The 27,247-nt window shown below is 40.7% G+C and overlaps 2 protein-coding genes, 1 long non-coding RNA gene and 1 pseudogene across 3 annotated transcripts; 1 reads left to right on the plus strand and 3 right to left on the minus strand.

Annotated features, from left to right (window-relative positions):
- Window positions 1–1,405: 1,405 nt before the first annotated feature.
- On the plus strand, window positions 1,406–3,064 carry LOC149834066 (zinc finger protein WIP6 pseudogene; annotated as a pseudogene).
- Window positions 3,065–11,331: 8,267 nt separating this feature from the next.
- On the minus strand, window positions 11,332–13,038 carry LOC149834067 (allene oxide cyclase, chloroplastic-like). Its single transcript, XM_090011198.1, has 4 exons — window positions 12,751–13,038; window positions 12,498–12,622; window positions 12,270–12,413; window positions 11,332–11,781 (listed from the first exon to the last, which is right to left on the minus strand). The coding sequence occupies exons 1-4, from the start codon at window positions 12,968–12,970 to the stop codon at window positions 11,524–11,526; spliced, it is 747 nt and encodes a 248-aa protein (XP_089867324.1). The 5' UTR covers window positions 12,971–13,038; the 3' UTR covers window positions 11,332–11,523.
- A 2,764-nt stretch (window positions 13,039–15,802) lies between these two features.
- Window positions 15,803–20,306, minus strand: LOC149834068 (uncharacterized). The gene is made up of 3 exons (XR_016432747.1): window positions 20,293–20,306; window positions 17,030–17,177; window positions 15,803–16,091 (listed from the first exon to the last, which is right to left on the minus strand). It is a non-coding gene; the product is annotated as an uncharacterized LOC149834068 (long non-coding RNA).
- Window positions 20,307–21,793: 1,487 nt separating this feature from the next.
- Window positions 21,794–23,639, minus strand: LOC149834069 (allene oxide cyclase, chloroplastic-like). Its single transcript, XM_090011201.1, has 4 exons — window positions 23,346–23,639; window positions 23,108–23,232; window positions 22,865–23,008; window positions 21,794–22,318 (listed from the first exon to the last, which is right to left on the minus strand). The coding sequence occupies exons 1-4, from the start codon at window positions 23,563–23,565 to the stop codon at window positions 22,298–22,300; spliced, it is 510 nt and encodes a 169-aa protein (XP_089867327.1). The 5' UTR covers window positions 23,566–23,639; the 3' UTR covers window positions 21,794–22,297.
- Window positions 23,640–27,247: the final 3,608 nt, after the last annotated feature.

Below are 27,247 nucleotides of genomic sequence, written 5' to 3' on the forward strand. Positions count from 1 at the left end.
CATTGGAGTTTACCTTCTTAAGATAAAAACCAACACATTCTTTCTTTTGATTGATTGATATCAATATTTTTGGTTGGTTTAACCTGATGACGACAGAAAAGGAAAGAGAATATGATACAAAATCGTGTCCCCTCTATGTTATAGGTGGCATATTTGACAGTATATATTTTGTGTCTTGTGACATAATTCCTCTTATATAAGGTGGAAGGTTACTTCATCAGCTATAGACAACTTTATGTACCAGTGTTGGTGCGTGGCCTGATCCCTGATAATACAACACACCCACACCCACACCCACACCCACACCCACACCTACTCTCTCTCTCTCTCAGCCTAAGCCATTAACTTGCAGTTATATTTTACATTGACTACTAGACAATGCCTAATGATGATCATACTTTTGAATATATATGTGTCTTCAGTTTGCATCAGGTCTACAATTGACCGTATATTCCAAGGTGGACTGACAATCAGCTTTGGATGCATTCACCAATACACAGAAACGAGATAAAATGGGGTATCATTTTACCAGTACAATTAAACATGTTCCAGCTTAGCCCACTTTTGGATCAATGGTCAAACTCAAACACCACCAAGGCACCAACAACACTTTTATTTTGCTTGTTTTATTGTGGTTTGATAATTACCCAGTTGAAACCTCTATTGCCCACAAGATGTTCCATTGAGCTACCTGTAGGTCCCCCTTCGGATGTAGATTGGGAAAAGGAAGGTGATCATAAGGATTTGTTATAGAAGACTTGAGGAAGAATGCAACTGCAGATCATTTACCACACTAAACTTAGTTTGGTTTTGTCCTTTGGTGATCAACTTATTATTGAATCAGACAAGCGTATTTCTACCAGAGGCATCATTATGATTGTTGGGTAGATGCACTCGTCGTGGAGAGAGAGAGGGAGAGGGAGAGAGAGAGAGAGAGTAGGGGAAATTGGGGAGTGGAGAGAGTGACTGTGTCATTGGTACACATTCCCATGCACGAGCCTTTCCCTGCATTGCCGGTGCCTTGTCGGCTCACAGCCCAAACACGCCAAAAGGCCCAAAACCACCCCAAAATCTACTCCCCATCCACTGCACGTGCAGGTGCAGTTACTGACGCTGCTCTCTCTCGTACCAAAGCAGCCAACAAATAATAATAGTAATACCTCAGGCCCCTCTCTCTCTCATTGTACCAACTAGATATATACTCTGGGGGGGGGGGGGGGTTAACAATGCCTTCAATCTAAAACCTCCCTTAAACCCTTCCCGAGGACATTCCCCCTATTGAACCACCTGAGAAAACCCCCACTAAACCGATCTCCCTGCATCTCCACATATCTCTCTCTCTCTCAAGAATATACTACGCATAAATCAAAGTTTGGATATTGCAGCACTCCGTTCATCTCTCCAAATGCCTGACTCAACCTGGGCTCACTCCAACTCCAATCTCTCACTAGAAAATGAAGACATAGGGGTACTTCTCACACTCGGCCCCCCTGGCCAACCTTCCCCAGCTCACCACCAGCTCAAGCCACTTAACCACCATCATCATCATCTCACCAGCCTACAAGAATACTCTAGTGACAGTGGAGTGACCATTGCTCTTCATGTTGGTCCGACGAGCGAGACCATCAGCAGCGGCAGCAGCGGGAGCAAGAGCAGCAACAAGCTTGCCAAGGGGCAGTACTGGATCCCTTCCCCTGCTGAGATTCTCGTTGGCCAAACTCAGTTCTCTTGTACCGTCTGCGGCAAGACATTCACTCGCTACAACAACATGCAGGTGAAACAGCACAACCAGTAAAAAAGCCTAAAAAGAAAAAGGCCATATACCTAGTGTTCTCCTTTACTCCGAGATGCTGGAGAGGGGTATACTAGGTTCGGTCCTATAGCTTTCTTCTATGCAATAACTCACCGCCCTCAGAATTCGAACCTGCATCTTCATGCTGACAACTCAAGAGCTTTGCACCAAAACAATGGTCCTGAACCATTCATTTTGATTGAAAAAACTTTTTTTTTTTGCTTTTATTTGGGGGGTTGAGTGGTAGGACCAAGAAACGAGACGACCAATCCAATTCTGCTAATTCTTTTGGCTATTTTCAGCCACAATGAAGAATTTCGTGGAATAAGATCATAATTCCACTCAATTTCTTAAATCCAAACACACCCTAAGGGTACGATTGGCATCATTTGAAGGTGTCCAAGTTCCTGAACTCCAATGATTCTAAGAAACATGCACATGAAATTTTGTAAACAGAATCGTTGGTGATCAAAACATCGTAGTTCATGATAACTTGGTAGATCTACACCTACCCTGCTACCCAAAAAATGTCATGAATCAATGAAGTAGTAATTTTGATTTGACAAGAACAACAACCGCAAAATTTAGACCCTCAACAGGTCCAGTGTTGAGTGTTCACCATGTGAGAGTTGTACTAGAATGGACCAACTAGAAGGTGGCTCTCATTTGCTTCTGCATTCCATCTTTCCCTCCTGCTGCTTGGACTATAGATATACAATGTGTAGATAGTCCATAACCAATTCGACCAATGGGGGATAACTAAGTATCACCAAAATCATTTCTTTTATTGGTTTTCAGATGCACATGTGGGGCCATGGATCTCAATATCGCACTGGGCCAGAGTCACTGCGCTCGATGAAGCCAATGGAGGCCCTCAAGCTGCCTTGTTATTGTTGTGCACAGGGCTGCAAGAACAACATTGACCACCCAAGGCCCAAGGCCCTAAAGGACTTTAGGACCCTGCAGGCCCACTACAAACGCAAGCATGGGGTCAAGTCCTACACATGCTGCAAGTGTGGGAAGGAGCTTGCAGTTCGTGGGGATTGGAGGACACATGAGAAGAACTGTGGGAAGCTCTGGTACTGCATATGTGGATCAGACTTCAAGCACAAGAGATCTCTCAAGGACCATGTTCGGGCCTTTGGAGCAGGTCATGGACCCCAAGGAACAGGGACCGATAGCAATGCCAACGAGGATCAAGATGAAGATGCTGATGATGCTGATGGTGAGGGTGGGACTGACTCTGCTTATTACTACTCATGCACTTCATAGTTGTAAACATTTAGTATTGCAATTGAGTTTGATTGGTACTGGTAAATTAACGTGATCTCCCAAGGACTACTAAGTTAAGCATGCTTAGACAAGTTGGGCATGGAAATGGTCCCTTTCTCAAGAAAGTCTGTCATTCTCCTACTTTAGATCCCTCTGTTTTTTTTTAAGGAAAAATTAGATCCCTATGTTTATGTAAACAATTGGATGGTGTGGGTCCCTTCCTTGAGAAAGCCCCCTGAGACCATCAATAGCCCTACCTAAATCTTCTTTACATTTAAACAATTGGATGATGTGGGTCCCTTCATCAAGAAAGCCCTCTCTCTCTCAAACTTTCAGCGTAGGACCTGGCGCTGAGTGCTGAGTTGGAGCTTTGTGATGCAATTGAAATGGGACCGCTGTTGCCTTGCCGCCCATAGGCAAAGGTTTGCCATTAATAAACACAAAAATTAGGGCTGACAAATTAAAGGGAAAGCAGGCAACTTGCTTCCGTTTGGACACAAACTGGCAAACATTGATGACTGACTGCATGCCTAGAACTTTAGCAAGTTCTACGGGATAAAGCCTGTTGGCTTTTGGTTAAGGCGTCTCTCTCTCTCTCATGTGTATATATATATATATATATATATATATATATATATATATATATATATATATATAAAAGGTGCTTCTATTGTAGTACCGAACCACTGGATCATGCTTAGCATACTCTTTAATGTTTTCATGTATTAAAGTTGACTCAAATATGATGTTTTATATATATCATTTTTAAACCCTCATTTTTATGAATTGTACGTTGTTGATTTAGCGTCTTAAAAATAGAATCTTATGATGGATTAAACATGATAAAACCTTCTAATATACTAAATATATCAATATAGTTAGATTTTTTCATTTGGAGACTAGATCTATGTAAACAAGAGTGAGTATATGATATCACCACCATAGGTAATATTTGCTACCCCGGTGGATAAGCAACCCCCTAATGAAAAATGCAATCTTTTTATTTTCTACAGTTATTTTTTTTGCACACATGACCCTCAATATTTTATCTACATATTAAGTTTAGTAGAAACTGTCATGTTTCTCTCATGTATATAACATATTTTATGAGAATTGGAAAATCAATGACTTACAACACTACAAGAAAAATGCAGAACGATTTTCGTCGCTACTTTGTCGTTAACGTGTTTAGCGATGGATTAGCGATAGAAATCGTCCGTCACATAATCATGGTCGCTAAAATACAACGGAATTTATATGTGGTAAATCCATCGTTAATTAGCAATGGATTAGCGACGGATCATGTCCGTCGCTAATCCATCGTTAAATAAGGACTTATTTGGTTTTGCGAAGGAATGTATTTCGTCGCTAATTCATCGCTAGAATTTAATAATGAATATGTATCTGTAGCTAATGTCCGTCACCAACTTAACGAGAGATTAGCGACAGATTAAATTTCTTCACAAAACATTCACTGATTTAAATTGACGACAGATACTATTCGTCGTAAATTTTAAAAAACATTTTTTTTTTGAAATATAAATATCGAGAAAAATTTTTCGTTATACAATTTATATAACTTGTGTATAAAAAATAAAGTACACATAAAAAATACATATACAAAGCAGGTGAAACAAATTTAACACAAGTTATAAGTTAAACAAATTTAACAACCTAGTACAGTCATTGCCAAGTTCTAATTAGTTATAAGCACGTAAAATAAATTAAACACATGAATCTAATCCTCGCCAAGATTCGGGGCGTCATCCTCTTCATTGTCTCGATTTGCCCCTCCACCCATGCTTTCATCAGCTCCTCTACGCCGATCATCTCCAACGTCCTACAAGAGAACCGAAATGTTAGTATTGATAAACAAAATATAATTAAATAAATTATATACAATGCACCTAATCTAATACAATCAAAGTAAATGACTGGATGACACCTAGACTAGCAATAAAGTGAAAGACAATAACAGAATTCAGATATGTATTTTAAGATTGACCAAAAAAAATCATAGTGATTCAATCATGCAGATATGTGTTCTAAGGTTGTCAAAAAAATGTCACAGTGATTCGCGCATGCATATAATGCTTATAAGGTTGTTAAATAAATGTGTTATGTATCACAATCATGTATACATGTGTTATAAGGCAGTCAAAAAACTTTTATAGTGATGAAATCATGCTTATATGTGTTATAAGGTTGTCAAAAAACTTTCATAGTGATTCAATCATGATATCTGTGTTATAAGGCAGTAATTTTTTTATAGGGATTCAATCATGCATATATGTGTTCTAAGGCAGTAAAACAATTTCATAGTGATAAAATCATGCTTATATGTGTTCTAAGGTTGTCAAAAAGCTTTCATAGTGATTTAATCATGCATATATGTGTTCTAAGGTTGTCAAAAAACTTTTATATTGATTTAATCATGCATATATGTATTATAAAGCAGTAAAAAAACTTTCATATATGTTAATATCATGCTCATATGTGTTCTAAGGTTGTCAAAAAACTTTCATAGTGATTCAATCATACTCATATGTGTTCTAAGGCAGTAAAAAAACTTTCATACTCGGTTCAGGCCAAAGATAAAAGGCAATGGTAGCACGAGGTCAAAAGAAGTGTCATACAAGTTGCTCTGCTACTTCCCTCTCATCCCTATATTGCAACGATTGTATATGTCTTCGAGAACAGCTAAACACATGAAATAGCATGCAAATAAAGTTCGACATAATAAAGACAAGATCATGCATCTTGTTGACGGGGAAGCTTAGAAGCACTTTAATCATACTCATGAGACCTTTGTAATGAAAGTGAGAAATGTTAGGCTAGGTTTATATACAGATGGATTTAATCTATTTGGGGGTAGATCAACTTCATACTCATGTTGGCCAGTATTTATCACCTCATAGAACCTTCCTTTAAGTGAAATCTATATTTTGGGAACTACCATATTGGCCGACCTTATTGATACAACATAATTTGGATGTGATGCATGTGAAAAAAAATATGGTTGATAACGTATTCAATACAGTAATGAATGTCAAAGAGAAAACAAAGGATAATCTGAAGGCCCGTATAGATTTAAAAGTAATATGTAAAAGACCAGAATTGAAACTCAAAAAGTACAATAGCAAAGTACTGAAACCAAAGACAAGGTAAGTGTTTGGATCAGATCAAGTAAAGCAGGTATGTCAATGGTTGAGACAGTTGAGATTTCCAGATGGATACATCTTTAACATTGCTCAGGCTGTGAAGATAGACGATGGACAATTATATGGGTTGAAAAGCTATGATTGTCATGTCATTATGCAATGGTTGATTCCCCTAGCATTCCATGATATGTTAGACAAACCTATATGGGGGGTATTATCCGAGTTGAGTAGTTTTTTTAGAACATTGTACGCATCGAAAGTTATAGTAACTGAGGTAAAGAATCTCGAAGATTCTGTCGTCACTACCATTTATCAGCTAGAGAAGATATTTTTGCCAGCATTTTTTGATGTTATGGAACATGTGATCATACATTTGCCATATGAACTTAGGGTTGGTGGTCTTGTGCTATATCGGTGGATGTACGCATTTGAAATGTATATTATTTTTTTATATTTTTCTCTTCAATGCTATTTAGAAATTATTATGTTATGAGATGTATATTGTTGACAGATACATGCTTGACCTCAAAAAAAAGGTTCAGAATAATGCAAGAGTGGAGGGTTCTATTTGTAAAGCGTACACTTTAGAAGAGTTTTCAAATTTCTTATCTATGTACTTTGAACCTTACATTCCAACACATTACACTTGCCCACCTCATAATGATGATAGAGAATAATTTACTATAGTTGACAAAATGTCGATATTTCAACCACTTGGGCATGCCTTAGGTAGTTGCCGATCAAGACTCTTGAAAGATCGAGAGCAAGACACAACACAAATCTATATCCTTTTTAATTGCTCAGTGATCGACCCCTACATCGAGTAAGTATACTTAATATATAACACTAAGTTCTACACGTGTGTATATGGTTTGGTAATATAAATATTTGTTAAGTGTAGACGATTTGATCTGGAGTTGAGAAAAGAACTTCCACATCTCACTGATTCAAAAGTACAAAAAGAACGTAAAAATAAGTTTGTGGCATGGTTGAAATAGTTGGTAAGGACAATGACATACATTCTTTCCGTGTAAACAACAATAAGTTACTTAATTGGTCGTGATCACAGTCATTGTTTATGCTTGTAGGTCCACCACAGTGATGTTAATGATCAAGGAATATGTGATTTACAAAATGGTCCAACCAAAGTTGTGCAATGTTACAACAAGTACATCGTAAATGTTTATTGATTCCCTACAAAAGACTACAGTGTAAACAAGTCAATGATGAATAGTGGTGTGTGTGTCAAGGGTAGTAGCTACAGTGAAAATGAGCATGACTACTACGGTATTATAGAAGAAATAATGGAGTTGACTTACTTAGGCATAAATAATAGGGTAACTTTATTCAAGTATCATTGGTTTGATCCCACAGCAACAAGAGTCGACAGAGCCTCAGACATTATGGAGGTGAATCATAAATCAAGCTTTGGAACATATGAACCATTCATATTAGCCTCGCAAGCTTAATAAGTTTACTATACTTTATATCTGAATACAAGAAAGTCAGATAGAAATGAATGGTAGGCAGTTTGCAAGGTAAAGTCTAAATTATACTCCGAGTATGATCAGTTACAAGAAGACAAGATTGCTGAAGAGGATGATTACTATCAATTAGATGATATGTATGACTTCTCTTATGCTCACAATGTCGCACATGGTATGCATGACATATCTCCATTGTCTGATAGCACACATATGAAAGAATGTGATCAAAATGATATATCAAGTGGATAGGTACCCAATAAAGAAGAAGAAGAAGAAGATGACGAAAAGGAGGAGAAAGAAAAAGAATATGAAAGTCAAACAAGTGATGAGAAAGCATACTCGAGCTAGTGAAATACATCTTGTAATACATACCTATGTATTACAATCTTTTAGAGTTGTATAACTGATCCAATTGTATTGCAAGTTAAGGATAAGTTATTCATGATTAACAAATGATGTCATATCTTATGTTTTAATGTATTGCAATGTTTGATTTAAATGATTTCAATGTATTCAATTATTTGAATGCATTGCAATGTTTGAATGTATTGCATGAAGTTATTTTTTATTTGATTATTTATCCATGAAGATATAGAGTTGTGTAACTGATCCAAATAAAATTTTTATTTGTTAGAATATGGTTCATGGAGGTCACAGTGGTCGAGCACCCAGTGGTAGTCAGTCTCAGCCTTCATCTTCATGGGCTGCTTCGATAGGTATATCATTTAACTAATTGTATACTTGATTAGTTTAAATGCGCATTGTGTGAATTTCTAACTCATTTTTCTATAGATGATGTTTCGCTTGCACATGACCCACCTACATCAGCTATTCATACACGTCACGAGACAACGTTGGATGCAGGGTCTTCTCAATCTTACACACGATGACTCATTTAAATAATGTATATCGATAATCGATCATAAGTATTTCATTTTCACTTATCCAATACTTATCTTATAAATAGTGTATATTGATAGTTAATGTGTACCAATTCATGTGCAATACAAGGTTTGAACCACAAGAAGTAATATGAGAGATTAAGCAGTTACTAGTTCAACATCTACCAGGATTGGTTGCCCAATGCAAAAAGTACTCGAAAGAGGTATTAGACAGATTGTGGTCCTCATTCATGGTATACAATTGTTTAGCATAGCTAATGTGTTTCATATTTAATTTTTTGTTATAGTCATGTCTACTAACTTTCTAAAATTATTTGTAGCCTTTGAATCGCTTCGCAACTGCGATGGAGGAGCAGGACGGGAGGCGGGTGTGGCAGAAGGTGGCTGCCAGTCGATTTGCAGCATGTTGCACAATATGAAGACTGCAACAATAAAAGCATTTGGTGGGATAGATGATCCACTGCAGTGGAAGGGCCATGACCCTTCTACTATCAGGTCAGATTTTTAGGATGCGATGTCGACAAGTGGGCGGGGCATGAATTTCAAAACCGCTCAGCAAAGGCTGCACAAAACCGAGCGATGATGCCCGATGTCCATCTACACACTGGTGGATCTAGGACTTTTGGGTGCCACCTGAAGAAGATGGTAACTCAATATATATATATATAGTCAAATTTATAAGTATTGTTGCATACTTTTGAAATAAATTTTTTATCATTTAACCTCGTAGAAAGCAGAAAAAAAGGCATTATGCCTTACAAGGATGTGTTTGTTGAAACACATAAACGTAAAAGCATGAGAGAGTTCGTATCAGAGAAGGCGAGAATGACAATGGTATGTATTTATTGTATTAATAAACATTATAATATACAAGTTATCATAAATATTATAATTCTTAACTATTAATCCATATTGTAATCATTACTTTATAGGAGTCATACAAGCAGCACATGGTAGAGCGATATGACAATGACTCTACTCAGCATCCGCCTTTTGATCCTGCAGCATGGGTGACTACAACCGGCGAACCCAAAAAGGGTCATGTGTTCGAGTTTGGGAGTAATATGAACACCACACCAGTCGTTGTCTCCGCTAGCCAGAGCTCTCAGAGTTCTCCCACCAGCATCAACTTCAAGCGTTCGATTGACCCGACTAATTCTTGGGATGGTGTCCGCCAGCTTGTTAAGGACACAATGTGTGACTATTTACATAAAGCAATTTTTGACGTTATCCGTAATGAGTTATGTAGCTTTTTTGGGGACAGGAGAACTTCGTTTGCAGCAGCCTGTCAGGTATTAAACTTTCATGTCATTTATTTTATGTCATTAGATTTTAAGCTAGTATATGCATGATTTCATCACTATGAAAGTTTTTGACTGCCTTATAACACATATATGCATGGTTAAATCACTATGAAAGTTTTTTGACAACATTAGAACACATATGCATGAATGAATCACTATGAAAGTTTTTTGACAACCTTTGAACACATATATGCATGATTGAATCACTATGAGAGTTTTTTGACAACATTAGAACACATATAAGCATGATTTCATCACTATGAAAGTTTTTGACAACCTTAGAACCCAAATATGCATGCTTGAAGCACTTGGGGTGGAAAACCCTAAGGCTTCCTCTGTATAAGGCAGGTTTGGGGGTCTTGGATCCCAGGTTGAGGAGTATGATGCCTGTCGTGAAGCAAAGTTGGTTTGCCCACCAACCAAGGTCCTCGTGTGCAAGTGTTCTTCTCGCTAAATATGGGGTTGTTGAATCATTGTTTGGTGGTCACCGCGTGATTCGGCAAACTGTGTCACAGTTGCATCGTTCGTGGATCAAAGCTTGGTTTGTTGTTCTTTCAAATGATGGCAATGATGGCCCACAGTCCCAGTTCTTTGGTTATGCCTTTGCGCCTAACGGCTCTTTCTGCACAAAAACCTGCTACCTCTCTCTCCTTCCTTCGGGGGTGGACCGGTTCCTTATGTGCTTTATCTGGGGCAAGGGACCGACTTCTCGCCCATGCTTCCTGGCATGGCTTATCTTACACAAACGGGCGCAGACATACAACTTCCTCAAATCTATCAGTTTCCATCTTTCGAGTAAATGTGTGTTGTGCGAGGCGGCTGAAGAATCTGCGTTTCACCTTTTTGGAGAGTGCCCTATTTTTCAAAACATCTTTAAGGTTACCTGGAATAAGCTGGTTGTCAGTGTGCGACAGGAGTCGTTCGCTATCGACCTGTTGTGGGGACTTCAGCCAGTTCACAGTTGCAAGAAATGGTGAATTATTTGGCGAACATGGTTACTCTCATTCTGGTGGGCCGTTTGGATGACACACAACAATGCCATTTTTTGGCAAGTTTCGACAGTTTTCAATAAATTAGTGAACTATATTTTGGTAGACGTGTACTCCATTCTGCGCATTAGCCTCCCAAATCTTGAGCGCGATCTGCCACCCTGACCCCCACCTGATCATGCTGAATCTCGTCAGTTTACTTTGTCTTTGGTTTTTAATTTTTGTTTTTTGGGCTTCTAGGTATGTCTGGAGCCTTTTTTGTGTTTTCCACGGATTCAATGTTGGTTAAACTTTTTTTCCTAATGTTGATGATTATAGTTCGGCTCTCTCTCTCTCTCTTACATGCAAACGAATGCACAAATTGGCTTTAGAAAAAGGCAGCCTTTTGTCATGATGGAGACGCAAAATGTACATTATCCCGGAGTAGGACCCACAACGATTGAAGTTTTTTTCCTCGGCCACATAAACAAATACATAGTAAACGATTAATTAGCCGAATTATCATTACCTCCTTTCACAATACAACTCCAAGCATCAACTAATCCAATATTCATGGACTCTACCAAATATACCCAGAACCTTCCTGCAACAGGACCAAGACATTAGCTACCAACCATCAGTTGGTATAGTTGAGGACGGTGGCATGGGGCTCCGCTGCCTTGGCTGAAGGGGTAGGTTCAACTGAGGGTGAAGGGGGCACTGGCTCCCCCAAGAGCTCGGCAGGAAGCGGTGCAATCTCCTCAAGATAGAATGTGTAGAAGATCTTGAATGGGAAAACTAGCTGTTGAAGCTTCACTTGTCCACGAGCTCCTTTAAATATCCCTGAACCTCCTGTTACTGCTAGGTATGTGTCCTGGTAAGTCAGATAGGGCCCCTGCATCAAATCACATGATATATTAATGCCTATTTGACCAAATTCTTGAACTGCAGAGTTTCTGTCATCATCCGAAACTTGATTTTATGAAAGCCAAAATTTCTACTTTCCACAAGGATTGTAAACACTGTACTTCATGAACTTAGTCATGTTTCACTCATTGTTATAAAATAAATAAATAAAATTTAGAAAAAACCTGGAATGGAATGGCCATGAAGTAGGCTCATGGAAGTAAAATTGCCTCCACTCCACTAGACCAAATGGCATGTAATATCACACTCATAGACACTCATGCATCTATGATGTGACCAATTCACCATGAACATGTCAACAAGAATCGGCTGAGTCCTGGCTTCCTTTCACTCAGTAATTAAGAATCGGTTCGATTCAGAATGACCTGGAATTTCAGGCGAGTAGGGGAACTATCCCGGGTTGAAAGACATCCCTTTCGGGAGTCGGATAAAATGCAGTTCAATGCAGGAACTTACTTGAACCGAGATGTGGCCGTAGTCTCCAAAGTAGAAGCTGAAGATGGCCTCGTATCGGTCACCCTTCTTTTCCGGTACATGCTGTATAAGAATGCAGATCCCTGCTGTGATTCCGAGTCGCTTCTCTAGGTTGCCTTGGTAAAGCTGCACGCATCAATTCATCAAACTTCAATAACCCAACTCAAGAGCGATAGATTACTAGAGAGCGAGAGAGAGAGAAGGGCATGCCTTATTGCTGAAGGGCACCAAATCACCAAGAGAATTGACGTCTTTTTGACTAAGGCGAAGGTAGGAAGGGCTGCCCCTGTCTCTCTCGTTAAACTCGTATACATGCAGCTCCTGAACACCACTTGCTGAAACACCACCAACAACATCAGATGATCGATGAATGGTGAATGAGCATTTGATGATGTGCATGATGGGATGACATGATGATGATGACGGTGATGATGAGCATGATGATTGCAGTCAGATAACATACCTGGTTGCAAGGAGATAGTCTCCAGGGAGTGAAACGAGTGTGAGGCAGATGGGGCAACACCATTGCCTGCACTGTGTCTGAGATGGGTGCCCAAGAAATTGGGTCTTGCAACACTATACTTGAATCCATGGTTGGATGGAGACAGTAATGATGATGATGAAGGGGTTGATTTGGTAGACCTGAGTAGGAGAGATGAAGCTCCTGATGGGATTGCAGCCATGCTTTCTCTTGTTTTCTCTCTTCCCTTTCCCTTCACTATTGATCAAGAGTAAGGTGTGCTAAGCCATGGTGGAGGAGCAAGACTTAAAAATAGGAGTGGCAAGGTTGGAAGGTGACCACGAAATCTCCACCGTCGACCTCCACTTTGAACGAGGAACACGTGCGGCTTAACTATCCCCACACGGTGTTGAACTTTCTTTTGTCAAGTGGGGTATGGTCCATGCAAGGAGGTTATCAGGTGTGCTGGTTTGACCATTAAAATATTGCCGAAATTTGCAACTCTGTACCACTTTGAACTTGCCTTAAGGCTGGGAATCGAACCGACCATCAAGTTGGCTTGAAGCCCAGTTTTGGCTAGTTAAAACTAACGCTTCAAATTTTCTTATTTGAGCCAGATATCAGATCAAATCAGAATCCGTGTAGTTTAGGGATGCAAACTGTTCAGATTCGGGACAAACGTAGCTAATACTAAATCCAACTAATGGCATGTTGGCTAAATGGATTCAAAAAAGTGCTATTGACAAATCCAAATTTTTACTTGTAATCAGATTTGGATATCTGTCAAATCTGGATATCTGTCAAATCTGACTGCAAAATGTCAAAATCAAATACACGTCCCATTATAATTAGACATGGTTTTGGCTTACCAAATCCCCAGAGTCGATCTGATATCAGATTGCAGATAAAAGCTTTTTCTTTTTGGAGTAAAATGTGAACAGAGCCTTATGTTCAAAGGCCTCTCCCAAGACATTGGTGTTGTTTGTCTTTTTATTAACTAAAAGTGTTGAAGATAGGTGGAAGGGTGGACAATACAAGGTTTTCTTGGAAAACCAGTAAGGTCCGTGCCTACGAGGATGGCGAGTAATGCTTGGACCAGAAAAAGACCTAGTGTGAATGCTTGCAGGCGCTCTATGGCGGTTTGAATTAGGGCCGCCGCTGTCCTCATCAAAAAGAATTGTTAAGTCCCTTTCCAGGGAAAAATAGATGCAATGTGATTGCACACTTTTAGCCTGTCGTTGCACCTGAATCAAAAAAAGGATTTGCAAAACGTCTTTGTTATGATGATTAAAGCTCGATTTCAAAGCCAAGTTAAAAGCATTATATCCAACAATAGATAGAAATTCTTTTCTCAAGAGTTTCAAAATTATCTTTGAGAGAATGGAATTCACAACCAATATAGTTGCATTGCAACTCTCCAACAAAAAGGAGTTGTCAAGCACAAGAATAGCCATTTACTCAAAATGGCAAGAGCATTGCAGTTTCACGACAGCCTATTTGATCAATAGGCTTCCTTTGAAGGCTCTCAAAGATCAAAAATCCCACATGAAGTGCTTTACAAATTCAAACCTCAATATAGTCACCTATTGGTCTTTGGGTGCTTATGTGATGCAGCGCATATGCACCAATTTGAATGAATGCAAGGAGTGATTTTTTTTCGGGTCAATTTGAATGAATCCCACATGAAGTGCTTTACAAATTCAAACCTCAATATAGTCATCTACTTGAAGACCCATTTCGAGAAAGTATACTTACGCATAACCAAATTCAAAATAACTTATTCGGGTCAAAACGGGGTATAAGGGTTTTTTTACTTTTTACATTTTGTATTTTTGAGATTTTTTGTCTTTTTATATTTTACATTTCTAAGATTTTTTCATTTTTTTTACATTTTGCATTTCTGAGATTTTTTTCTCTAATATCTCATAAGTTCATTTAGATAATTTAGTTTCAATGTGAGAAATTTTTAAACTACAAAAATAATTTTTAGACTTTTGTAGTAGAAGCTAAATTCTATGAATCCAGATAATTTTAGTATTCGTTAGGATCCATTTTGAGTAATAGAGTGTAAGAGTAAATTGAGTAGATTTTAAACTTTTAAGCAATAGATCTACACCTTGATCTATTTTAAGTTTGAGTTTAGAGGATCAAATCCACCCCATAAGTAGATCTTTCTCATTGGTCCAAATGGAGGCTACCTCTTTGAGTGTCTAATCCAAGAGTAGTCATCTCATTAGCTTCCTTATCGGCTCAAATGGAGGTGACCACTTTGAGTGTCCAATGCATGAGTGGTCACCTCATTGGCCTAAATGGAGGTGACGGTGTCAAATTCTAGAGTTGCCACCCCCACTAGCTTTCTTATTGGGTCCAATTAAATTAGATTTCACATTTTGGTTTAGATCCAACGAAGTAGAGAAAAATCTTTTTTTGGAGAGAGAGAGAAAGGGTAAATGTATTAGACGTCAAAAGAACAGTACATGAAGTAGAGCAAATTCCGTGTCTACATCAACTCCGCAATTACTCTCACAAGGGACAGTTTCCCATTTTGCTTACTCTTTGCAGTAAGGGATGAATGCTCTAGGTATCCAACTCTCAACCTCCTTCAATTTGAAAGGCTTAAACCAACCCACCTAACCAGATGTGCAGGGCCCTTGTCAGCAACCACTTAAGGATACTTGTAACCAAGCTTTACCTTTTTATAAGCCATCAAGTCCCTGCCACAAGGATAGGATATGACTAATTATGTTGGACCCACCAGTTTAGTTTGCTCTTGGAAGGCCTGTGATGAGATGGACCATAATTTTGAGACACCAAAAAACTTACCCACCAGACAATCCGGAGGCTAAAAATAGCCAATATCATTGTATGCCCAAGAAAGGGAATAAGCAAAGATGAGTCTTGACATGAGCTCCATGGTTCTTAGTAGATAGCTAAGCTTGAAACTAAAGCTTGGACCGATATATAACTAACAATATCAACATAAATGTACTTACTCTCCATCAAACCTAATCGATAGGTCTATAAATCACATTTCATGTCTAAAACATACACTTAGGAACTAATATGAGGCATGGTTTTTTTTTCTAAAGAACATTGAGGGGTTACCCCTAAATCATATTAAAAGAATGAAAGAATTACTAGCAATCACCTTCTTGGAGTTGCCAATCCGGTGGCTTGTCCTTCCAAGCCAGATTATTACAAGAACGAAGCAACAAAGAACATAGCCTATGACCAGCAGAGGGCCCTTATAAACCACATCATCAATGACAAAGCGACTAGACAAAACATGAGCTGGCGATGAAGAAGAACATCCATTAGTAGCAGCTTTGAATGATCTGCACCATCTCTGACTATTGGAAATCATGGAAACGTGTGTACCCTGCTGAATATCCAAAACACACAGATAAACACTCCCCTTCAATGCAGTCGGAATTTCTGACTCTCTATACATAAAAATCTATCATGTGAAAAAGCAGCAAAAGAGATTAGATGAAAGGCGGTAAAAGTACAAGCAGCCATCCAAAAGTTTTAAGGAACCAGCTCACTTCTGGCAAAAAGAAATATCAGTCTAGAGCAGCAAAATATTCAAAACATGACGACCAAAAAAGATCAGCAGGTCTGCTTGGTAACACTCCCTCGTGATACGATAAATTTCTCATTTTCCAAATGTTCCAACAAATAACATGGAATGTGATATCCCAGCAAAGCTTCAGTCACGGGGGATGGTGACTGGACGTCATCCACCATTTCAGCTCTAAAACAAAATCGGTATGGGGGACACTCTTCTTCGCAAAAATGTGGCAAATAGATTTTCAGATCCGCTGAGCAACAATCCAAGTGAATAATAAGTGTGACTGTGTTATGCTTGAAATAAATGCTGGCATCAATTAGGTAAAGCAACAACAAATCCTTACAATCTTTTTTGGGTGAGAAGTCTACCATGACCAGCCAAATAAAAGACCCAGGAAGCCCATGGGAGAACCTTCTTTAAGACAAACATACCCAAACCAATCAAACGAAGGAGCATCTTGACGAATGGTGTCCCATATGGCTCTGCAATGCATAGAAACCCTCTCCACCAAAGCTTGTCCAAACCATGGGTGAACTGAAGAGAGATCAAATTAGACCACACACTTTTGACACCAATAAAACGGAACCTGACTTTAAACACACAGTGTCACCCCATCCTTAACAGTAAGTTTTTTTTTATTAACCAAGACGTATTTCCCCGTCAGGGAGAAGAGAAAAGAGCAGCGGACCCAGCCATGGATCAGTCCAAAACCTCGTAGCAGTCTCATCAACTACCTTACAGGACATAAGCGGTTCAACCTTCTTTCAGGCACATAAAATACCCTTTCAAACCTCTGATCTGACATCCTCATTAGCACCCCAAAAGCTTCTATTGTGGAGATATTTACACTGCATAAAGACTGCCCAATTCGAGTTCCCAAAATACACATCAATCGTTAGCTTGGCCAAGTAAGCAATATTTAACTTTTCTATCCTACCACCTTTTTTACAAAGCAGGTTATGTGTCCCCCCCCCGAACAGGGCAGTTAGCTACATCTCATGATCGGGGGTCTCAAAGAGCACCACGTATGTAAGCATGTGTGTCTCGTATCCCCATGTTTGTCAGCATTAATTAGCGTTGGAGTTTGATGCGATTGCAAAGACTTAAGTACCCTCTTCTCCATTGGTGCAAAAAAAAATGACGGCTCTTGAAAATGAGTGGTTGTAAAGACTTAAGTGCCCCGAAGATGATTATTTAAGACCCAGTCTCTGCACTGCAGGATTATCCGAGAAAGAAATCTCCCCTGGAGGAGGCCATGAACATCAACCCTCTTACTCTCTCTCTCTCCCTTCTATTTTTGCTTCTGTGCACATCCATTAGAAGATCATACATTGCTCCATCAAGCACCGACTGACCTGCACATTGACTGTTGTGGAGCCTGATTCAAAGTTTTTACCCTTACAGGAGGAGGGTTTGGGGGCTCATCCCAGCGTGGGTAGCATCATTCAACTCTCACTCTCTCTCTCTCCCTTCTATTTCTGCTTCTGTGCACATCCATTAGAAGATCATACATTGCTCCATCAAGCACCGGCTGACCTGCACATTTACTGTTGTGGATCCTGATTCAAAGTTTTTACCCTTACAGGAGGAGGGTCTGGGGGCTCCTCCCAGCGTGGGTAGCATCATTCAACTTGAAGAGTTATGGAGTCTGATTTAGAGTTTTTACCCTTACAGAAATGGGGGTCTGAGAGCTCCTCCCAGTGTGGGTAGCATCATTCAACTTGAAGAGTTATGGAGTCTGATTCAGAGCTTTTACCCTTACAGAAGGGGGGTCTGAGGGCTCCTCCCAGCGTGTTCATGGCCTTTTGCCCTTACAGAAGGGGGGATTTACATTTCGTAGAACACCCGTCACCGAAACGAGATGAACACCCGTCACCGGAACGACGGCTTCGCTGAGACCTCATCGCTAGGGAAAGGAAGACGACGTGGTAGAGCTTCTGCTGGCCATCCTCAGCGCGACTGCACCGACTGTGTTGCTGTCGATGAGGAGGGCGAGAACGGTGACTCTTAGCTTGGGCAATCTTTCTTTTGATGATTGTGGTTGTAATGTATCGTTGAAGTTAAAATGGGGAATGAAATGACAATAGAAATTGCTGAAAATTTACAAAAATAAACTAGACTCAATAACGAAGACACAACTTTTTACAGATTTGGAATATGACCTCCGGTTAGGGAGATATGGCTCTGACAAGTTGGTCCTAATTTGCGGAAGACACTACAAATCGCTATAGCGATTTGCGGAAGACACTACAAATCGCTATAGCGATTTGCGGAAGATACTACAAATCGCTATAGCGATTTACGGTAGACACTACAAATCGCTATAGCGTTTCGGGATTTGCGGAAGACACTACAAATCGCTATAGCGATTTGCGAATCGCTATAGCGATTTGCGGAAGACACTAAAAATTGCTATAGCGATTTACGGAAGACACTACAAATCGCTATAGCGTTTCGCGATTTACGGAAGACACTACAAATACTACAAATTGCTGTAGGAAAGCCCGATAATACTACAAATCATTGTTGGAAGGCCCAAAAAAATTTTGGTCCGGAGGGCGCTGCCCCCCGAGCCCCCCGCCAGGGGCGGCCCCCCCGGACCCCTCTCCTGTAAGGGCAAAAACTCTAAATCAGGCACATAAGTAGAGAGAGAAGGGAGAGAGAGTGAGAGGGTTGGTGTTCATGGCCTTCTCCAGGAGGAACCCTTTACCTCCCTTGATTTCTTCTCTACAGAGAGAGAGGGTTTTACAGTGTTTTACGAAGAAGGAAGAAGAAGAAGATGACGATGGAGCAATGTAGGATCGTCTGTTGGATGTGCACAAAAGTAGAGAGAGAAGAGAGAGAGAGTGAGAGGGTTGATGTTCATGGCCTTCTACAGGAAGAACTCTTTGTTTCCCTTGATTTCTTCTCTAGAGAGAAAAAGGGTTTTACAGTGTTTTACGGAGAAAGAAGAAGAAGACATGTTTGTCATTTTTTTGAACAGAAAAAGAAGAAGACTTTGAAGAGTCAACATCATCCTCGACTTTCTGGATGGAGGACATGTTTGTCCTTTTTTTGAACTATTTGTTTTTTCTTTTTTGAATGAAGGACATTTTTGTCATTTTCTCAAACCATCACTTTATGAGAAGAATAGCAATAAAGGGTACTTAAGTCTTTGCAACAACACCAGAGTCCGATGCAAAGTTATGTCAACATACACAGGAATACGAGCCCCATGTGCTTGTATACGTGGTGCTCATTCAAAGCCCCGAACACAGGCGTGGGATTCAGTGAATCATCGGGGGCGAACATACACCACCCTCTCCCTTTTTTAGGCCTGGAGAGGGCCTCCCGAGCCACAAAGTGAGGCCACCTCCCGAAGTCTGAATCCTACCACAAGAAAATTTTGAACATCTTCAATTGTGCCTAGGGATGGCAGTGGACCGAGGGACAACGGCCCCCTGACCCGTTTGGACCGAGAATGAAGGGTATGAAACGGGGATGAAGGTTAAAATCTATCCCCTTGCCGGGATGGACTTACGCTTTCCCCCGCCCCGCCCCGTCCCCGTCTCAATCCCCACCTTTCCCAGCCCCATCCCCAATCCTTTAAGGAATGACTATAGACCGAGGGGAAACAGGGCCCAGCCCCGTCTCACCCCGTTTGGACCGGGGATGGAGGACATGAAACGGGGATGGAGGCGGGGGTGGAGGTTAAAATCCATCCCCGTGCTGGGATGGAGGCGGTGAAGGTTCAGATTTTGAAACGGGACAGGAGTGGAGACCTTGTCCCCCGCCCCAGTCCACTGCCATCCCTAATTGTGCCACTACTTTGTTAGGGACCTTAAATGACAAGATCCAAAAAATTGGAAGACAAGTCAATGTATTTTAAATAAGCAATAATCTTCCAACATAGGATAAAAGTTTGTCTTTCCATGCTTCCAAACCATGCTGAATTTTTGCAATAAAAGGTTGACAAAGCGTCGTATTCAACTTACCAATACAAAGCGGCAGACCCAAATATTTTTCATGCTTACAGCAGCTTCAAACTCTATGAAAATATTATTCACTAAAGTGATCTGATCCTTCGACGGTTTACAAAAAAGATCCACATCATCCGTGGAAAATAAGTGGGAAATATTTTGAGAAAGGTTAACTTCACATAAATTCAATCGCCTCAAAAGTCTCTCCATCACAATAAGAAACAAATAAGGTGATAAAGGATCCCTTGCCTCAACCCACGAGAACTCCAAATCTTCTATCCCAGAATACCATTCACCACAACTTGAAACGAAGCCATGGACAAACAAAGCATACTTTTTTGTACCCATGACGCATTAAAGCCCAACCGGATAAATTAACTTTTTAAGAAACTCCAAGATACATGGTAATATATAAGCCTTAGACAAGTCAAGTTTCAAACAGAAAGTTGCAATTTTTTTCTTGTCAAAAGAATCAAACAATTCATGGGCAAGTAAAATACTTTCATGAATGTTCCTTGGTTTAAGAATAAAGGAGAAATGCTCCTTGGTTTTTGAAAATCACCCTTGAAAGGATCTCTCTCATCCTATTGACCATTATTTTAGAAATAATTTTTTAAAGAAAGTTACACAAAGCAGTCAGTCTAAAATCCGTCAACCGATCCACACCTTGAGATTTAGGAATAAAGGAAATTAAACTAAAATTCACATTCTTGACGAGCTTACCTTTGGTAAAAAATCTCTCACTGCAGCAATAATATCACTACTCACAATCTCTCAGCATTTCTGAAAATATAGACCCGGAAAGGTGACTGTATTTGGTGTTGGAATACCAAGAGTGAACAACTGATCAAACGGCTAATGATACCTCATAAGCAGAGAAGCAAAAGATTGATTAGATAGTTTGTGAAGCTTACCAAGGTGATAATCAATAGCTGGTCTGAAATGATGATTAACTATACAGGAACTGCGACACGGCTAATACCCCTATCCAAAGTACAGGATTTGGAAGCTTTGGGGTTTGCCAAATCTCGTAGCGGGTTTGGGTGTTCACAATTCGCTGACCTTGGCATCTCATTACCAACTTCAGGCTCCCAAACAGTCGAATACAACCGGAAGTGATTTGAGAAGAGAGGTGACAAGGGTAATGTTAGAATTGCAAACTGCAACAAAGAGACGTTTTTTGCTGCCTTTTTTTTTTAGAGAGCACGAAGAATTTTGGCTGCCAATTCTTATCCCATATCGGGATTCATCCTATCTAAGCTCCCAAACAGCAGAGGGTGTTACGGAATCCGTGAATCCAAACAACGCTCTTCGACTAGGGACCCCCAAACAATAGTTGGTCCAGGTAACCATAGTATCTGCATCCTCCATCTAAAATTTATAAACTATCAAGAATATCAACGACGTTTATTCCCCAAAACTTCATTAATTACCCGGGGACTTTGATATTCATATTATATTTTTCATAGGATTTCATATTCTTTATAACTAATACCATTGGGCTCTCTCTCATGGCTTTAGAAACGGGCAGCCTTTTGTCATGGTTTACATTATTCAGGCCTGGGATCCACTGGTTGAAAGTTTTTCCTCATAGCCACATAAACAAATACATAAATGAAAGATTAATCAGCCGAATCATCATTTCCTCCTTAAATAATACAACTCCAAGCATCAACTAATCCAATATTATAAATGGACTCTTCCAAATGACCGAATAAACCTAAAACCTTCGTGCAACAGGGCCAAGATATTAGCCACAAAGCATGGTAGATGGTGAGGCCAATCAGTTGGTATAGTTGAGGACACTGGCATGGCGCTCTGCGGCCTTGGCTGCAGGGGTAGGTTCAACTGAGGCTGAAGGAGGCACTGGCTCCCCCAAGAGCTCTGCAGGAAGCGGTGGAATCCCCTCAAGATAAAATGTGTAGAAGATCTTGAATGGGAAAATTAGCTGTTGAAGCTTTACTTGTCCACGAGCGCCTTTAAATATCCCTGAGCCTCCTGTTACTGCTAAGTATGTGTCTTAGTATGTCAAATAGGGCCCCTGCATCAAATCACAAGCATATATAAATGCCTATTATACAAAGGATATTTAGGTTACCAGTTTATTTGGTTCAAGCTCAAAAGTTGATAGTCATATAGAATTATTTGGAGTCTGTTTTAGAAGTTCGAACAAATTCTTGAACTCCAAAGTTTCTGTCATCACCTGAAACATGATTCAACTTCATGAACTGGAAAATATGTAACCTTTCGTTAGGATTAGAAACATTGAACTTCATGAACTCAAGTCATGTTTCACTCTGCTAAAGCGTACCGATATGGAATGGGCTGGACGACCATGAAGCAGACTCATGCAATTTGAATTGTCCCCATTCCACTACACTCAAATGGCATTGAGTAATCAAACTAATAGACTCTCGTCTCTCGTCTATGATGTGACCAATTCACCATGAATATGTCAATCAGAATCGTCCGAGTCGTTGCACTCAATAAGAATCGGTCTTATTGTCAGGCGATTCATGAACTGTCCCGGGTTGAATACCATCCGGTTTTCGAGTTGCGTGAAATGTATTTAAATGCCGGAACTTACTTGAACAGAGATGTGGCCATAGTCTCCGAAGTAGAAGCTGAAGATAGCCTCGTACCGGTCGCCCTTCTTTTCCGGTACATGCTGTATCAGAATACAGATGCCGGATGTGATTCCGAGTCGCTTCTCCAGGTTGCCATGGTAGACCTGGACACAGTAATTTAACAAAAAATCAATTACCCAACTCAAGAGGGATAAGTGACTGATTGGGACCATTAACCTGGACAGAGAGAGAGAGGGGCATGCCTTGTTGGTGAAGGGCACCAAATCACCAAGAGAGTTGACTTCTTTCTGACTAAGGCGAAGGTAGGCAGGGCTGCCCCTGTCCCTCTCGTTTAACTCGTATACATGCAGCTCCTGAACACCACTTGCTGAAATACCACCAACAACATCAGATGATGAATGGTGAATGAGCATTTTGATGATGTGCACGATGGGATGACATGATGATGATGAGCATGATGATTGCAGTCAGATAACATACCTTGTTTCAAGGAGGTAGTGGCCAGGGAGTGAAACGAGTGTGAGGCAGATGGGGCAACACCATTGGCGGCACTATGCCTGAGATGGGTGCCCAAGAAATTGGGTCTTGCAACACTATACTTGAATCCATGGTTGGATGGAGACAGTAATGATGATGATGAAGGGGTTGATTTGGTAGACCTGAGTAGGAGAGATGAAGCTCCTGATGGGATTGCAGCCATGCTTTCTCTTGTTTTCTCTCTTCCTTTTCCCTTCACTATTGATCAAGAGTAAGGTTAGATCTCTTCCCAAGTTGCTCAGCCATGTCAGGGGGCAACACTTAAATAGGGATGCCAAGGCTCAGGTCACTGCTATTGGACGATCATGATGAAATCTCCACCGTCGATGTCCACTTTAAACGAGGAACACATGTGGCTTAACTCCCACACGGTATTAGACTTCCTTGTCAGGTGGGTGTGGTCCACTCGAAGATGTCAGCAGGTGGGTTTGGTTTGACCATTAACCCTCCCAAGACGTTGATGGTGAACAAAAAGTGGAAGGGTTCTAGACAACCAAAAGGTCGGTGTCTGCATCGACAGTGAGTAAAGCTTGGACCAAGAAAAAACCTCTGAGGCCTGTTTGGAATCTGGGCGCTGTGATGGGTGTTTATGCATTTGGGTGTTGCTGAGGCAAAATCTTGGTCAAACGAGTATGGTGGTCCCGTTTGGAATCTCGGCACTAGGATGGGCGTTTATGCATTTAGGAGGGGAGGTGAGTAGGGATGGAAGTGGACCGGGGGAAAGCGGGGCCCCGCCCCACCTCGCCCCGTTGGGACCGGGGATGAAGGGTATGAAACGGGGAAGGAGGCGGGGACGAAGGTTAAAATCCATCCCCGTTCAGGGATGGAAGCGGGGATGGAGGTGCACTTTTCCCCACCCCGTCCCCGCCTCATCCCCGCTCCGACCACTTTTCCCCGCAATATCCCTGCCTCATCCCTGTTTGAACCGGGGATGGAGGACATGAAACGGGGATGAAGTCGAGGGTGGAGGATAAAATTCATCCTCGCCGGGGATGGAGGCAGGGGTGGAGGATAAAATCTTGAGGAGGGGCGGGGGTGGAGACCTTGTCCCCCGCCCCACTGCCATCCCTAGAGGTGAGGTCAGGGTCGGACCTGTAAAGAGGCCAATGAGGCTTGGGCCTCAGGGCCCCTGGGCCCAAAAAAAATTAGGGGCCCATTTTTAAGGCCCGAGCTCCCTTATTTTTATTTAATATAATATAAATATTTGTAATATTATATTTGTTTAATGTGAATGCAAATTTTATTGTTATTTTGATTCTTTAAAAAAAATCGGAGGCTCTGCCCCCGAACTCCTACTATTAATAGGGGGCTCATTTTTCCCCTCTGCCTCAGGCCCCATAAAACACAGGTACGGCTCTGGGTGAGGCCCTATCCACTTGTATTTAGACTAAAGGATGGTTTTAGCAGCTTCCACTTCCTAGAGGCAGAGCCGGACCTGTCAAGAGGCCAATGAGACTTGGGCTTTAAGGCCCCTGGGCCAAAAAAAAATTTAGGGGCCCATTTTTAATAGAGATTTCATTTTCAATAGGGGTCCCAAAAAAATTAGAGGCGCTGCCCTCGAACTCCTACTATTAATAGGGGCCTATTTTTAGGGAGCCCATTTTTAATAGGGGCTCAAAAAATTTCGAAGCCCTGCCCCCGACCTCCTACTATTAATACGGGGCCCATTTTTTTCCCTCCGCCTCAGGCCCCATAAAACACAGGTACGGCCCTGCCTAGAGGTGGTAGCTGGGGTTAAGCAGACCCCACCAGTTACACAACATATCATTGGTTTTTGAACTTGCAACGTTCCAACACATTGGGGTTGTTTTTGAACTTTTTTTTTTCCAAGTGTTCCATCCTTTTAATTCCCCCAGCTCTTTTAGGATTAAAAACAAAAGTACCAACATGGGCAGAGGTGGACATGGATCAGATGGGGTCCCGGTTAAAGTTGTACCATAGTGATAAATATCGTGATATTCTAAAAAATATTATATTATAAAATACTTCTGAAAAGTTATGATTTATCACAATAATTACATTCCCCTTTTTTGCTTTTTTTTTTTTTGCCCAGGCCAAAGAAAAACCACGTTCTCATCAGTCGTGATTGGGATGAATGCAAACCCAGCACTCTGGTCTCCAGTAATAAAAACCCCAAGGTGTCTACCGCGCTCCCCGAACTTGTGATGCGAGAGCATCTCAAGACCATGCAGCCCCCCTAGTAACCAAGTGGAACACACTTATCATGGCCTGATATTTGCATTCTTACCAGCTATATCTCAAGAAAAAGAAACATGGTTATTCTTATTTTTTGTATATTTTGTATTTTACTTCTTTTCACATTTGCTAGGATATACCTTCAGCCAGTTACATCTATGATTGATCCCAGAACTCGTACAACGAAATCCAAAGGTTGGGCTGGAACCCAGCCCCTTTCACAAATCCCCATCTCTTCTAGATCTCTACCTAAATGAGAAGGATGTACTGGGTTTGGTTTATTGCACAAATTGATGTGAGCTTCATCTTTTTAGCAGCATCACAACATAAAAAAAATGAGCATGCAGCCCATTATCTAAACTAAAGATCCCCTCTTTCTCCCCCTTGCTAATGAAAATTGTGCACATGAGACACGAGGTGTGCACTTGATATTTAAAACCAAAAAAATGAAAGTGCGTGGGAAAGCACAAAGCATGCAACACAATGATGCCAAACATGTGACCCACGAGAGCAGTTACCATCATGTTGTATATGACGTTATGTTCCATCACCACCGCACATCTCACTTGGAGGTGCACGAATATGAAAGGGGAATTGATAATAACCGTATATACAGTATGACCATAACTCTCGTGACCCACGAGCAAGATAACAGCTTATCATATTACTTGTGGTTCTTGGGATGGTTACGAGCTGGATCCTGGTTGATCCAAATTGGAACCATAATTTAACCAACAAATGGGCATTTAGAGCTGAGTTTTGGATTAGAGTTCCAACACATACAGAAAATGTATGAAGAACTTATTAAGAAAATCAAAACAGCCGATTTCGTAGGCTAAATACTTCAGATTAGAGAGATTCTGGGTTCCAAATTTGGAGGTCCGACACAACACATATTCTGAATGTTTGGACGGCCTTAATATTGGAAATTTTGTTTCCAAAACCCAAAATGGTCTAATGATTTCAACAATAAATTGAAAATAGTTCACGGTTCAACATCCTGGACTTTCTAACACGATCCTAAAACGTCTACTGGACATCCCAAGTTCAGGAATTCAATGACAAAGTTTCAACTTCGGTTAAACTGCAAGGTGCAAAGTAAAACAGAACGACTCCATCTTCAGCAGGAAATCACTTTGTTCATTCACAACTGCAGTCTTGTACTCATGTATAATAAGCCTGAAGCAGGAATTACCCAATGCTTTGCCATCCTCTTCTTTGACGAGTATCAAAACATGTTTTCTTAGCTAATACGGAATTGCAATTTCACCAATAGAAATTTCTAGAAAACCTGAACATATGTTTAGATTTAATTCCGTTTTTTTTTTTTTTGAAAGGCAAGCTGGGGTTAAGCAGACCCCCACCAGTTACCATTCAATCGTACCATTGGGGTTTTGGATCTGCAACGTCCCACCACAGGTCCACTGACAACTCCTACCAACCACGAGGAGCCCACAGCCTTCCCTATTGAAAAACATACTTCTGATGGCATAAGATTTTCCTCAACGCTTTGCCATCCGCTCCTGTGATCCACGGAGATCCTAAGTAATGAGAATCCACTCGACACTTCCAGCAACAGAAGTTCCCAATGTCACTTGTACAAGTGGTAACTTGCAATTCTGAAAGAATCCCCCACAAGCATCTCCAGC

Source organism: Nuphar pumila, chromosome 6 (assembly GCF_984573655.1).
Source record: "Nuphar pumila chromosome 6, dmNupPumi1.hap1.1, whole genome shotgun sequence".
Taxonomy (NCBI): Eukaryota; Viridiplantae; Streptophyta; class Magnoliopsida; order Nymphaeales; family Nymphaeaceae; genus Nuphar; species Nuphar pumila.